Source organism: Hypanus sabinus, chromosome 5 (genome assembly GCF_030144855.1).
Source record: "Hypanus sabinus isolate sHypSab1 chromosome 5, sHypSab1.hap1, whole genome shotgun sequence".
NCBI lineage: Eukaryota > Metazoa > Chordata > Chondrichthyes > Myliobatiformes > Dasyatidae > Hypanus > Hypanus sabinus.
Genome location: NC_082710.1, coordinates 129,618,068 through 129,634,386, shown reverse-complemented (window position 1 = coordinate 129,634,386; position 16,319 = coordinate 129,618,068). Strand labels below are relative to the sequence as shown.

The window sequence follows — 16,319 nt, the reverse complement described above, 5'->3', positions numbered from 1 at the left end:
ACTGCTTGTTACACTCTTAAAATACTTCTATATCAGCACCCCAAAAGAAAGCACACTTAAACCACACAGGTTAAGACAGCTAACAATAACAGAAAATGAAAAAATGCAAAACTTAGCTCAATTTCTGCAAGATTTAAATGATTCCTTGTTGGCAGTAGGTAATCAATGAACAATATTGACTGTGCATTAAAGTTTATAAACAGATAGATGTTCCAAGTAATTATCGGCCATTTATCTGAAACATTTACACTGGAGTAGATTTTAAGAATCTCAAATTGAGAGAAAAAAATAACAAATTTAGAAGTATAGTATATTTAATAGCAACAAGAGCATTTCTCAAAATGGACAATGTGAAGATCAACAAATCTCACTTAGATTCACATAGCAAATTGCAGTGCTGATGTGAAGTGACCCAGGAAAGCCTTGGAAATTGATCAATGATTACCAAGCACTAATCGTTTAGAAGAGAGAAAGCAGAAATGGGACTTCTAATGCTAAGATTTTGCACAGATGCTGTTCATGATTAGTGATTTTCCTCGAGGTTCAGCTCTAGCTTCCAAATTCAACGAAAGCATACTTGTAAAGAAAGATTTCCGATATAAGAGCCAAATTTCAATGGATTCAAGTTTTAGATTGAAATAGATTGTTTTGCATCATATTAGGTGATATACAATTTCACTCAATTAGACACAAAGTTGTAGAACAGCTGTGGTCACACAATTTTTTAAAAATGCCAATTTCCAAAATGAATATAATTCAGCATGTTCTTCTAATTGCTACCATCAAAGTGGTGGTAAGGAGCCTGAAGATGCATGCTCAAATGTTTCAAGAAGTTCTTCATCCCCTCCACCATCAGGTTTCTGAATAGACAACCTTCAAACACTACCTCATTATTTTTTCTTCTCATTTTTCACTATTTACCTAATTTAATTTTATACACATTTATTAATATAATTTATAGGTATTTTCTGATATATTGCTATGCATTGCTGCCACAAAACAATAAGTTTCAGGACATACGCTTGTGATATTTAACCTGATCCTGATACATTTTTAAAAAACCCAATTTTGCCAGCAACCATTTACTGAGTTAACCATTTGAGCTAGTTATAATTGAGTTCATTCAAGGTACATTCCCAATTTTGCATAACAATTAACCAAGGTCTCCACAATGGATTGCAATTTAATAGCACTGTCATACTTGAAAGATTCTGGATGAAAATAGAAACAGACTTGGCAGTGAAGCCTTTTAGAATTTTCTTCTTGCATCCCTACCTGCAGATTTACAATTGTTCCAAATTTGCTGAAGTGTTCATTGAGCTTGCTGATATTATTTAACTCCTGTGGAACCTTCCGAAGCTCCAGCTTGGTGTTTTCGATTCCATACTGTGGTTTCTTTTGAAACCCTTGGTTATTTGCTTTGTTGAAATTCGGCCTGTTGAAGTAGTAACATCAGGTTAATCTATATACTCCCATATTACCAGGATAAAAGTCACTGTTCACTTTATATGAATTTCAACTAAGGTCAAGATATACTAAATGAAAAGCTTAATAGTTTTGCCAATTAAAATTCATGTATTTTGACATTCAGACTGTTTAAAATTGAATGCATGTATACATGGGTTACCATCTTAGAATCAGATTTCCAAAGTCTTATGATGCACCACCATATCTTGTTTTTCTTTCATAAATAGATCCAGAAAACCGATAGAAAAAAAAGTGGGTTCCACAGTGATACTTCATCAGACCTCTTCCTAAAATACACTGTTTGCAAAATATACCTGAGCCCATCCCTATAACCCTCAGCAACGCAGAGACAACCTATACAGCGTGTCCCTGAGTTACGAATGTCTGACTTATGAATGGCCTACCATAAAGCCTATTATATTAAAAATTCATCGGCTCATAACCCCATCCGATATATATAGTTTTTATACCCCCCTCCTTTTTTCTCTCAATCTCTGCCCATCACTCTGCCTGTTCTCCATCTCCCTCTGGTGCTCCCCTCACCCTTTCTTTCTCCCTCGGCCTCCCGTCCCATGATCCTTTCCCTTCTCCAGTTCTGTATCACTTTTGCCAATCACCTTTCCAGCTCTCAGCTTCACCCCACCCCCTCTGGTCTTCTCCCATCATTTCACATACCTCCCTTCCCCCCCCCCTTCAAATCTTTTGCTATTTTTCCTCTCAGTTAGTCCTGACAAAGGGTCTCAGCCCAAAACATCGACAGTGCTTCTCCCTATAAAGGATGCCTGGCCTGCTGCATTCCACCAGCATTTTGTGATTTTGTGTTAGTTAAGTATTGTTAAAATTATTTGATACAGCTGAGGCCACAGCTGGACTTCAGTTTTGGTCTTATTTTAAAGGATATACCAGGATTAGAGGCAGATCACAACAGATTAACTTGGCTAATTCTTAACCCTTTGGGGGTTAGGATTAAGGATTTTATTGAAACTTTAAGGGGAATGATAAGGTGGAAAAATCTTGAACAAGGGGAGATAGTTACAAGATTGCAGGGCTGGTTAAGCAAAACTGAAGCATAAAGGAACTATCATAAAATGGGAAATCTTTGGAATCAGGGTAATGGGAAACTGATATAGAGACTAGATTTAGAGCAGTTTGGCTATGATCGTATTGTGAAATTTTGGGACTAAATGGTCTGCTTCTGTTATTTTCTCATGCTCTTCAACTCATCATCCAGAAATCATCTAACAAAAGTTCAATGCACTTTTTAACAACAAATATTTTTAAACTAACTAAACCTATCCACAATACTCCTGGTATGATTTCACCAAGACTATATACAACTTTAGTAAGACAGTGTTACTCCTGTACTCGAATCCTCTCGTAACAGAAGCTGACAAGCAAATGCTTTGCCAAATGCATTCTTCTTCTGCAAGTTAGCTGAACCTAATGTAAAGGGGCATCAAGATCCCTTTGACTATCAACATTTAACAAACTGTCACCATTTGAAATAAAACAGTACACTGAAACTGGGTCAGATGATGTCCCTGGTTGTGTCCTTAGAGCCTACACAGATCAGCTAACAGGAATATTTGCAGATATTTTTACCTCTTCCTGCTTCAATCTGCAGGTCTCTCCTGCTTTAAGATCACTATTATCCTGGTGCCCAAGAAAAACAAGGTAATGCTCCTTATGACTACCATCTTGTGGCAATACTACCCTCTATAATGAGCAGCTTTGAGGGACTGGTCATGGCCTGCATTAACTCTAGCCTCTCAGACAACCTCACCCCACTACAATTTGCCTACTGCCAAAGGTGGTCTACTGCAGATGCCATCACCATGGCCCTACATTCATCTTTACAGCACCAAGACAGACAGACACCTATAATTCAAATCAAATTCATTTGCTAACTCCTGGATGTGGGACTTAACACTTCTCTTTGCAACTGGATTCTTGACTTCCTGACCAACAGACCACAATAAAGGATGGGCAGCAACACAAGCACGATTATTCACCTAGCAGCCTCCTACTTTACTTACTGTACAGTCACGTGTGCATGGCCAGATTTTACACTAACTCCTACTTGGTGTTTGTAGATGATACCACCATAGTGGGTGAATTGTCAAAAACAATGCAAGAAACTGCAGGAGGGAGATACAAGGTATGGTAGGTAACATGGTGTCAAGACAACCACCTTTCTTCCCAATGTCTGAAAAATAAAAGAGCTTGTCATTGATTTCAAGAAAGAGGACAGAGCACATGCTCCTGTTTCCATCAACAGTGCTGAGGATGTGAGGGTTCTAGAGTGAGTATCAGCAGCAGTCTGTCCTGGTCCAAACACATTAATGCCATGACCAAGAAAGCTAACTAGTGCCTTTACTTCTTCAAGAGGCTACAGAAATTTTGCACATCCTCTCTGGCCCTCACCAATTTTTAAATTGATGCATCACAGAAAGCATGCCTTGTAGATACATCACAGCTTGGTATGGCACTGCTCTGCCAGTGACCGTAAAAGAAAATTGCAGAGTGGTTGACACAGTAAAGAACACCACAGAAATCAGCTTCAAAAAAGCAGTCAGCATAATCAAAAGAGTCTATCCTCCCCTACCCAACCAACAATCAAGCAGAACATAAAAAAGTCTGAAAGAAAGGACAGCCTCTATAGCGCCATTATAACATGATTGAATGGCTCCCTCATATGGTAAGATAGACTTTTGATCTCACAACCTACCTTACTACCTACCTCAACTGCATTTTCACTGTAACCGTAACACTTTATTCTGCACTGCTATTGTTTACCTTGTACTACTGCAACACACATGGAATGAATTGATCTGTATGAATGACATGCAAGATTTCACTGTATCTCGGGACATGTGAGAATAATAAAGCAATTTATCACTTAACCCATGCAGAGTTTCCTATGATATCCCATTAGTCACAGCTTGACAACCTGACAAGACATTTATTCTACATCTTTACTTTTTGTTAACAGATTCTCAATCACAGCCAATTCCACACTGAGCGATTTCCCATCTGGGCTCTCATCAAATATATTCTCAAAACCCAACATATATCTATTGAGCTAATTATCTATTCTATCAGTTACATCATCAAAATCATGCCCACAGCAGTCAATCAAAAGGATCTTCAATCTCACAGACTTCTCAAGTATTGTTTTCCTTTAGTTCATTGTCATTAGATTCATTGATTTTCTACTGCTTCTGGAAGTTTTCTATTTCTGTGTCTTCTTCCATGAAGATAGGTATGTACAGTAGTATTTGTCTAAATTTCCTTATTCTTTAAGCTTTACTCCCCATGCTGTTAATTTGTCCTATTTGTTAGAAATATTGAATGCCTTTAGATTTAGCTCATTTTGACTGCATTTGCTATTTACCCATCCACTTTATCAATTTACTTTGCTTACTTGTTCTCTAACATCCATTTCCCACTTCTGTACTTCCTGCATTCCCACCGAGTCCCCATTATGATGCCAAATTAATTTTATCTTTACCTGAAGACCCATCAAACCCCCATTAGATTATTAGTCTTGCTATGGTTGTGTATTGTTAAACAGCAAATTTTCTCAAATTCTAATGAGATTCTGTAAAACATTTGTACTTTTATAAGCCTCACCTACCTTAGTTGATTTTTACACTTCAATACACAACTCCACATATACAGCTCTCAAACAACAAACTTCAGGAGTGTTTCACCTTGTATTCTATTTTCCGTTAACACCATGGCAGCTGCGATTGAGCCTAGCTGGTTAAGCTGATGAAAACGATTAAGCCTAAAATCTTACTGATACTTGAGCCTCGGCTACTATGTAAAACCTGTTTATTTCCCAGAAAACAGACTTGAGTTTTCATCACCACTTTTTATATGAAATGTATGCCTCAAAGACATGTTCCATTTTTTAAATTACTTGGAGAAGTTTAAACTTCACCAACATGACTGAATTTAATCTGGGGATAAACACACTATAGCTGTTAGTTACAATGTACACAACTTTTCATCGTGCCTTTATTTCTGATATAAGAACCAAAATATTTAGCAACTATTGTAAATGATGGGTATTAAAATCAACTAAGGTAAGTGAGGCTTCTAAAAGCACAAACTTTTTAAACTACAACCCACAGCATTTCACACAGATGTTTCTCATTGCAAAAAATTCTAGGCATGCGCATAAACGTAATTCATTGCGAACAATTAAATTTTATACTTCGGTTAAGATCAGCAATAATAAGCATGCATAATTCATTTACAATATTAAGGAAATGAGCAAAAGTGACCATGTGCAATGGAAAAATAAAAAATAAAATAAAATCTTACTTGTCAAACCAGGATTTCTTGGCAGGCACTCCTTCAGCACCAGCACCTATTGTACGTTTCCTAGACTCAGAATCCACCACTATTCTCATGTTGTTGTTAGTAGCAGGCTTTTCTGTTTTTACATTAATATTTACAGCTGTAACAGGAACAGATGGTATATAACCATTTTAAAAACAATTTTTTGAATGATGCGTGGGAAAGCGAGTCAAACAAAGATGGCAATTTTAGTCAACAAGAACAAACAGATAATTAGTACAAAAGCTGAGAGAGGAAGAGAGTGAAGATAACGCAGTGGAAAAGTCAGGTGCAGGTGATACTGGAAGGGTACAAGGATTTGAAAGGTGGTCAAATTAGATAAAAAGCACACCAAGGGGAAGGCACCAAGGTGTAATTCAGTAATAAGTTACTCTAAAAAATGCTAACTTAAAATCTACAGACAAAGCACAGTTGGACAGGAAACCTTCAAGGGAATGTCATTCTGCATTTGTAAGAAGAGGGCAATTCAATGCTGTGACATCATCAGTCAACACATCAAACTACACTGAAGTCATGGATTAGTTTTAAGGTACAATTTATTGTAGAGGTTTACTTATCAAAACATAACACATGAAGAAATTACAGTTTTAAAACTGATGACTGACAAGAAAATTGTTTCTGTAGTCAAGCCATCAAACACTTAGTAACTTCAGAACTCCACAGACGATGGCTATTTTTTTCCTAAATGTCTCCTCATAACTGGTGTTGTATCACAGATATCATCCTATGAATCAATACTGTATACTCTCAGTTGGTTTAAATGGCCTTTCTATTGTGGCCAGCTCTGTTTGAAGTACAAACCCCATTTCTGGAAAAGTTGGGATATTTTCCAAAATGCAATAAAAACAAAAATCTGTGATATGTTAATTCACGTGAACCTTTATTTAACTGACAAAAGTACAAGGAGAAGATTTTCAAGAGTTTACTGACCAACTTAATTGTATTTTGTAAATATACACAAGTTTAGAATTTGATGGCTGCAACACACTCAACAAAAGTTGGGACAGAGCTAAAATAAGATTGAAAAGTGCACAGAATATTCAAGTAACACTGGTTTGGAAGTCTCCACATTAAGCAGGCTAATTGGTAGCAGGTGAGGTATCATGACTGGGTATAAAAGTAGCGTCCATCAAAGGCTAAGTCCTTGCAAGCAAGGATGGGTCGTGGCTCACCCCTTTGTGCCAAAATTCGTGAGAGAACTGTTAGTCAGTTCAAAAGGAACATTTCCCAACACAAGACTGCAGAGAACTTAGGTCTTTCAACATCCACAGTACATAATATTGTGAAAAGATTCAGAGAATTCAGAGACATCTCAGTGCGTAAAGGGCAAGGTTGGAAACCACTGTTCAATGTGCGTGATCTTCGAGCCTTCAGGCGGCACTGCCTAAGAAACCGTCATGCTACTGTGACAATTATAGCCACCTGGGCTCGGGAGTACTTCGGAAAACCATTGTCACTTAACACAGTCCATCACTGCATCCAGAAATGCAACTTGAAACTGTATTATGCAAGGAGGAAGCCATACATCAACTCTATGCAGAAATGCCGGCGAGTTCTCTGGGTCCCAGCTCATCTCAGATGGACCGAAAGACTGTGGAATCATGTGCTGTGGTCAGATGAGTCCACATTTCAGCTAGTTTTCAGGAAAAACGGGCATCGAGTTCTCCGTGCCAAAGGTGAAAACGACTATCCTGATCGCTATCAGCGAAAGGTGCAAAAGCCAGCATCTGTGATGGTATGGGGGTGCACCAGTGCCCACGGCATGGGTGAGTTGCATGTATGTGTAGGTACCATTGACTCTAAGACATATGTATTAGGATTTTAGAGAGACATATGTTGCCATCAAGGCGACATCTCTTCCCGGGACGTCCATGCTTATTTCAGCAGGACAATGCCAGACCACATTCTACATGGGCTACAACAGCGTGGCTTTGTAGACACAGAGTGCATGTGCTTGACTGGCCTGCTGCCAGTCCAGATCTATCTTCTATTGAAAATGTATGGCGCATCATGAAGAGGAGAATCAGACAACGGAGACCACGGACTGTTTGAGCAGCTGAAGTCTTATAACAAGCAAGAATGGATAAAATTTCCAATTGCAAATCTACTACAATTAGTATCCTCAGTTCCAAAACGATTAAAAAGTGTTATTAAAAGGAAAGGTGATGTAATACAATGGTAAACAGCCTCTGTCCCAACTTTTGTTGACTGTTTTGCAGCCATCAAATTCTAAATTTGTGTATATTTACAAAATACAATTAGGTTGGTCAGTAAAACTACTGAAAATCTTCTCTTTGTACTTTTGTCAGTTAAATAAAGGTTCACGTGAATTAACGTATCACAGATATTTGTTTTTATTGGATTTTGGAAAATATCCAAACTTTTCTGGAAATGGGGTTTGTAGTTATAACTCTAGCTAAAGCATTGTCTAGTAGAAATGTACACTACTGCTGTACAAAACTCAAACTATAATGAACATTTTATATAGTTACAGTTTGTATTTCTGTTTAATGTAGCAAACATTTACAATGTTTCTTACTGTACCTCTTGGTGGTAAATCCATATCACCCGATGTGAGTCCAATTAAATTAGGTCTTTGGCTGTGCACCCGATGTCTATAAATTGGTCTTGAAGTATTGGTTATGCTTGGTGCCTCAGGATTATATCCATCAGTTTCATAGGTTTCTACATCAGAAACAATAAAAATAATGAATGCAGCAACAACCTCCATACTATTGTGACATTTGAGCTGATATCAGAGTTCAACAAAATTTATTACCAAAGGAACTCACGGAACAGAAATCAATCAGAATCAAGGAAAACTGTATACAAAGACTGACTAACAATCATTATGCAACAAATGACAAACTGTGCAAATACAACACAAAGTAAATAAAAATAGTAATAAATTAATTAGTAAATAATACTGAAACACGAGGTATAGAGTCCTTAGGTTGTGGAATCAGCTCAGTGTTGAGTGAAGTTCTCTATGCTGATTCAGTAGCCTCATGTTTCAAGGAAAAAAATTGTTTCTGAACCCAGTGGTGTGGGAAGTGAGGCTCCTGTACCTTCTTCCCAAATGACATTAACGAGAAGAGAGCATGTCCTCAATGGTGGGGTTACCTGAAGGATGCTGCTTTCTTATGGTATCACTCCTTAAAGAGATTTGCTTGCTTTGATGGGAATCAGATTCGACATTTAAGTACTCCAAAGACCCCAAGTATCCAAAGTAGAAAAACAGTAAATTATGATAAAAAAAAACTGACAAGAAGCAATACTCATTCAGCCAAACTAAAATAGTAATTACCTTTCTTTCATATGCTCGTGTTTAAGATCTGCATTTGCAAATAGAAAGATTGCCTTGTACATCACATTAACAATCTATATTAAGTATACAATGCCTTGTAAAAGTATTCAGCCCCATCCCTTTGTTCACATAAGTATTGCAAGCAGGGACTTTGATCAATTTAACAGAGAATTTTTATTTGTGAATCTCATGTTCCCCCCCCCCCCCCACTACACTGGAGGGAAAATAGAACAGTGCAAGGAAAACTAAAAATTCAAGAACTGCAATGTCAACAGTTCAAAAGTATTAATCCCCTATGTTCAGTACTTAGTTGAACTACCTCTTACAGCTATTACAGCCAGTATTTAGGATGTCTTTATTAGCTTTGCATAACATGAAGCAAGATTTGCCCATTACTCTTTACAACATTGCTCAAGCTCAGGTGGGAGAACAGAAAGCAGATTGGATGAGGACCAACCAATCAGGAAGGATGAATATGAGGGTACAAATACCAACAGACTGGACCTATCCAGGCATTATCCCTGATGAAGATGGCAGAGTTTTTCATTGAAACATTGGTTATAATTGTTACCTGTAACCAAATGGAGGCCAGAGAAGAGTTTATTTGTGCCAGGTTAGTTGGGGAGCAGCAGTGGACAGTAACCATGCAGTCTTGCCAGAGATGTTTGATTGAGATCAAGTCGGGACTCTGACTGGGCTGCTCAAGGGCCTCAGTTTTCTTCATCTGAAGCCACTTCAAGGTTACTCTGGCAGTGTGCTGTGGGTCACTGTTCTGCTTTAAGATTAACTTTCTCTCCATTTTAAGCTTTCTGGTAGAGGCTAGCAGGTTTATAACCAGAATCTCTCTGTATTTAGCAGCATTTCTCTTCCCATCAATCCTGACCAAATTACCAGACCCTACTGCTGAAAGCATCCCCATAGCATGATGCTACATCTTTCATACTTTACAGTAGGGATGGTGCTACCTGGCTGATATGCAGTTTTAGATTTATGTGACACATATTACATAATGTTGGGGCTGAAACTTTGCACTTTAGTCTCATCCCACAACACCTCTTCTACATCTTTGCAGTATCTTCTAAGTGATGCTTTGCAAACTTTTGATGTGCAAGGATATGCTTTTTTTCAGCCAGGGCTTCTTCCTTGCCACTGTTCTATAAATACTCTTTTCATGCAAGGCCTTAAGAGATTGTGGAGCCATGAACTTCATCTCTAGTTGCAGCCACCGACTTCTGCAGCTCACTCAGAGTGACGGTTGGTGTCACAGTATCTTCTCTGGTGCTTAAGTTTAGAGGGGCAGCCTGACCTAAGCAGTATGGCTGCGATTTCATATTTTTTCCCCATTTTTTTCCATGATGGACTGCCCCCAGCTCCAAGGTATATTTAGTGCCTTTGTGATGTTCTTGTACCCTTCCCCGGATTCTTGCTCCTCTACTATCATTTCCCTGACTTGCTTTGAATGATCTTTTATCTTCATTTAGTTTGGACTATTGAAAATCTACCATATGGTTGGATATTACAAAGGGAAGGGGCATTTATTCTATTAATTCATTGAAAGCAGGTGATCTTCCAGTTTTCTACATAACAAATTGGGTGAGGTGGTAAGGTAATATACACTATTGTACCTTGAGAAAGTTAGCTTAGTAATTAGAAAGGTGATGAATGCATTTCAGTCTTAAAATTTTGGTTTTTAATTTTTAGTCAATTATTGACTGGATTTGGAATTTTTCTTTTGATTCAACATGATATGAAATGTTTTGCAGATTAGCTTAAAATCCTACTTCAATATATTCTAATTTAGAAAATGTGACAGTAAAATGTGTAAATAGTTGTGGGTGCTGAATACTTTTTCAAGGCACTGTAAGTTCTACTACTTTGTAAATACACATAAGTAAGGTCTGAAGACGTTCATGAATTTTCCTTGTCCAAAATAATTGTATTCCCACCCCACCCCCTGGAAGTTTTCCTGTTTGACAACAATAAATCACAGTGGATTTAATTTGGTTTTTTTTTTGACACTGACCAACAGAAAAACTCTTTCTTGTCAAACTGAAAACAGATCTCTACAAAGTGATCTAATTTAATTACAAATATAAAACGCAAAATAATTGACTGCTTAAGTATTGACCCCCTTAAAGACAGTATTTAGTAGATGCAGCTTTGGCAGCAATTACAACCTTGAGTCTGTGTGGATGGGTCTCTATCAGCTTTGCGCATCCGGACACTGCAATTTTCCTCTCAATTTTCTGTACAAAATTCCTCAAGCTCTCTCAGATTGCATGGAACAATCTGAGTGAACAGCCCTTTTCAAGTCCAGCCATAAATTCTTTTTTGACACTGATCAACAGAAAAAATGAAAAACTGAAAACAGATCTCTACAAAGTCATCTAAATTAATTGCAAATATAAAACTCAAAATAATTGATTGTGTAAGTATTCACCCCCCCCCCTTTAATACGACATACCAAATCAGCCAACTGGTTTTAGAAGTCGCATAATTAGTTAAATGGAGAGCACCTGTGTGCAATCAAGCTGTTTCAATTGGTTGCAGTAAAAATACATTTGTGTCTGGAAGGTCCAATTGGTGGTGCATTGGTGTTGTGGCAAAAACTACACAAGTAACTCTGTGAAAAGCACAATTGAAGGGGTGGATACAAGAACATTTCCAAGTCACTGACTATCCCGGAGTACAGTTAAGTTAATCATCAAGAAGTGGAAAGAATATGGCACAGCTGTAAATATGACTAGAGCAGGCTGTCCTCAAAAACTGAGTGACTGTGCAAGAAGAAGACTAGTGAGGGAGACCACCAAGGGACCAATGCATACAGCAATTATTGCCTGGGTGCTTCACCAGTCACAGCCTTATGGGAGAGTGGCAAAGAAAAAATGCCACTGTTGAAAATAGCTCAAATGAAATCTCAGCTAGAGTTTGCCAGAAGGCATGTCAGAGTCTCTGAAGTTAGCTGGAATAAGGTTTTATGGTCTGATGAAACCAAAATTCAGCTTTTTGGTAATCAGACTAAACAGTATGTTTGGCATAAGCCAATACACCGCACCTCATCAAAAGCACACTATTCCTACCGTGAAGCATGGTGTTACATCATGCTGTGGGGATGCTTCAATGCAATAGGGCTGGGAAGGCTTGTGAGGTAGAGCGTAAAATGAATGTAGCAAAATACAGCGAAATCCTGGAGGAAAACCTGATGCAGTCTGCAAGAGAACTATGACCTCGGAGGAGATTTGATTTCCAGCAAGAAAATGACCCCAAGCACAGGAATGGGTTAAAAACAAAATTAATGTCCTGTCCAGACCTCACTCCAACTGAAAACTTGCAACTGGACTTGAAAAGGGCTGTTCACTCATGGTCCCCACGCAATCTGACAGAGTTGGAAAAATTTTGTAAAAAAAGAATGGGGAAAAGTTGCAGAGGGGAAGAGCCTGTTCCTGAATCGCTGAATGTGTGCCTTCAGGCTTTTGTACTTCCTACCTGATGGTAACAGTGAGAAAAGGGCATGCCCTGGGTGCTGGAGGTCCTTAATAATGGATGCTGCCTCTCTGAGACACCACTCCTTGAAGATGTCCTGGGTTCTTTGTAGGCTAGTACCCAAGATGGAGCTGACTAGATTTACAACCCTCTGCAGGTTCTATCTGTCCTGTGCCGTAGCCCCTCCATACCAGACTGTGATGCAGCCTGTCAGAATGCTCTCCACAATACAACTAAAGAAGATTTTTGTGTGTATTTGTTGACATGCCAAATCTCTTCAAACTCATAATAAAATATAGCTGCTGTCTTGGCTTCTTTATAACTACATAGATATGCTGGGACCAGGTTAGATCCTCAGAGATCTTGACACCCAAGAACTTGAAGCTGCTCACTCTCTCCACTTCTGATCCCTCTATGAGGATTGCAATGTGTTCCTTCATCTTACCCTTCCTGAAGTTCAAAATCAGATCTTTTGTCTTACTGACATTGAGTGCCAGGTTGTTGCTGCGACACCACTCATATATAACATTATTTCAATGCATTGCTGTGGAAAGTGCCCAGTGAGTGAGTGGGCCAGTGAAGGAGCGGAGATTTGAGGCTTTGACTTGAGAGGGTTCGACGAGAAGAGGCGGAGGACAAGTTTGTTCCCAGTTAGTCTCCTGAGATGGTGATGTGCCTCTCCTGTGAAATGTGGCAATCTTGGGGGAACTCCTCTCTCCTGCATAGTCACATCTGCCAGAAGTGCATGCAGCTGTGCGATCTGGAAGACCGTGTGAGGAATCTGGAGCAGTAGCTGGATGACCTTCGACTCATAAGGGAAAATGAAGCAGTCATAGATGAGAGCTACAGGGAAGCAGTCATACCTAGGCTGCCGGAAGCAGGTCGTTGGGTGACAGTCAGAGGGGGGAACGCGAAGGTGAGTAGACAGGTAACGCAGAGCACACCGTAGCCATTCCCCTGAATAATAAGTTTACCATCCTGGATACTGTTGGCGAGGACAACGAACCAGGTGTGAGCCACTGTTACAGGGCCTCTGGCACAGAGTCTGACCCTGTGATGCAGAAGAATGGGACGGAGAAGAAGAGAGCTGTTGTCATTGGAGACTCTATAGTCAGGGGAGCAGACAGGAGAATTTGTGGACATGGGAAGGACACCCGCATGGTTTGTTGCCTCACGGGTGCCAGGGTCCAGGATGTCTCTGACCGGGTGCATGACATCCTGGTACAAGAGGGAAAGCAACCAGAAGTCGTGATACATGTTGGTACCAACGACATAAGCAGGAAGAGGGATGAGGTCCTGAAGTGTGAGTTTCCGGAACTAGGCAGAAGGCTGAAGAACAGGACCTCAAGGGTGGCGTTCTCAGGATTGCTGCCAGTGCTATGTGATAGTGATGGTAAGAATTGGAGGAGATGGCTGAGGAGTTGGTGCAGGGGGCAGGGTTTTAGATTTTTGGATCATTGGGATCTCTTCTGGGGAAGCTGGGACCTGTACAGATTGGATGGGTTGCACCTGAACTCCAGGGGGAGCAATATCCTTGCAGGTAGGTTTGCTAGCATGAGTCGGGAGGGTTTAAACTAATTTGGAAGGGGGATGGGACCCGGAGCGATAGAACAGTGAAAGTAGTACATGGAGTAAAGCCACATCTAAAGAGAGGCTTTAAGGAAAGAGAAGCAGAATAAAGGGTGTAAAGGTAGTAAGATAGAAGCGCTAAAGTGTGTGTACTTCAATGCAAGAAGCATCAGGAACAAAGGTGATGAACTGAGAGCTTGGATGCATATATGGAATTATGATGTAGTGGCCATTACAGAGACTTGGCTGGCACCAGGGCAGGAATGGATTCTCAATATCCCTGGACTTCAGTGGGATAGAGGGGGGGAAAGGGGAGCAGGGGTGGAATTACTGGTCAGGGATAGTATTACAGCTATAGAAAGGGTGGGTGATGTAGCAGTATCCTCTTTTGAGTCAGTATGGGTGGAAGTCAGGAACAGGAAGGGAGCAGTTACTCTACTGGGGGTATTCTATAGGCCCCCTGGTATCAGCAGAGATAACGAGGAGGAGATTGGGTGGCAGATTTTGGAAAGGTGCAAAAATAACAGGGTTGTTATCATGGGTGACTTTAACTACCCTAATATTGAATGGCACTTGATTAGTTCCAAGGGTTTAGATGGGGCAGAGTTTAAGTGTGTCCAGGATGGATTCCTGTTACAGTATGTTGACAGGCCGACTAAGGGGAATGCCATGCTAGATCTAGTATTAGGTAACAAACTGGGTCAGGTCACAGATCTGTCAGTGGATGAGCATCTGGGGGACGGTGATCACCGCTCCCTGGCCTTTAGCATCATCATGGAAAAGGACAGAATCAGAGAGGACAGGAAAATTTTTAATTGGGGAAGGGCAAATTATGAGGCTATAAGGATAGAACTTGCAGGTGTGAATTGGGATGATGTTTTTGCAGGGAAATGTACTATCGACATGTGGTCAATGTTTAAAGATCTCTTGCAGGATGTTAGGGATAAATTTGTCCCGGTGCGGAAGATAAAGAATGGTAGGATGAAGGAACCATGGGTGACAAGTGAGGTGGAAAATCTAGTCAGGTGGAAGAAGGCAGCATACATGAAGTTTAGGAAGCAAGGATCAGATGGGTCTATTGAGGAATATAGGGTAACAAGAAAGCAGCTTAAGAAGGGGCTAAAAAGAGCAAGCAGGGGGCATGAGAAGGCCTTGGTGAGTAGGGTAAAGGAAAACCCCTAAGGCATTCTTCAATTATGTGAAGAACAAAAGAATGACAGGAGTAAAGGTAGGACCGATTAGAGATAAAAGTAGGAAGATGTGCCTGGAGGCTGTGGAAGTGAGCGAGGTCCTCAATGAATACTTCTCTTCAGTATTCACCAAAGAGAGGGATCCTGATGACGGTGAGGACAATATGAGTGAGGTTGATGTTCTGGAGCATGTTGATTTAAGGGAGAGGAGGTGTTGGGAGTTGTTAGAATACATGAGGACGGATAAGTCCCCGGGGCCTGACGGAATATTCCCCAGATTGCACCACGAGGCAAGGGAAGAGATTGCTAGGATCTTTATGTCCTCGTTGTCCATGGGAATGGTACCAGAGGATTGGAGGGAGGCGAATGTTGTCCCCTTGTTCAAAAAAGGTAGTAGGGATAGTCCAGGTAATTATAGACCAATGAGCCTTATGTCTGTGGTGGGAAAGCTGTTGGAAAAGATTCTTAGAGATAGGATCTATGGGCATTTAGAGAATCATGGTCTGATCAGGGAGAGTCAGCATGGCTTTGTGCAGGGCAGATTGTGTCTAACAAGTCTGATAGAGTTCTTTGAGAAGATGACCAGGCATATAGATGAGGGTAGTGCAGTGGATGTGATCTACATGGATTTTAGTAAGGCATTTGACAAGGTTCCACATGGTAGGCTCACTCAAAAAGTCAGAAGGCATGGGATCCAGGGGAGTTTGGCCAGTTGGATTCATAATTGGCTTGCCTGCAGAAGGCAGAGGGTCGTGGTGAAGGGAGTACATTCAGACTGGAGGGTTGTGACTAGTGGTGTCCCACAAGGATCTGTTCTGGGACCTTTACTTTTCGTGGTTTTTATTAATGATCTGGATGTGGGGGTAGAAGGGTGGGTTGGCAAGTTTGCAGACAACACAAAGGTTGGTGGTGTTGTAGATAGTGTAGAGGATTGT

The 16,319-nt window shown here is 40.2% G+C and overlaps 1 protein-coding gene across 3 annotated transcripts in view; it reads right to left on the bottom strand.

The window, feature by feature from the left end:
- Positions 1 to 16,319, bottom strand: part of rbm26 (RNA binding motif protein 26) — a 128,142-nt gene that overhangs the window by 40,374 nt on the left and 71,449 nt on the right. For all 3 annotated transcript variants that reach the window (XM_059970392.1, XM_059970395.1, XM_059970394.1), the window contains 3 exons: positions 8,380 to 8,520; positions 5,800 to 5,935; positions 1,276 to 1,435 (listed from right to left, as the gene is read on the bottom strand). In XM_059970392.1, the coding sequence (XP_059826375.1) occupies positions 1,276 to 1,435; positions 5,800 to 5,935; positions 8,380 to 8,520 (437 nt within the window). The remainder of the gene's footprint in view (positions 1 to 1,275; positions 1,436 to 5,799; positions 5,936 to 8,379; positions 8,521 to 16,319) is intronic.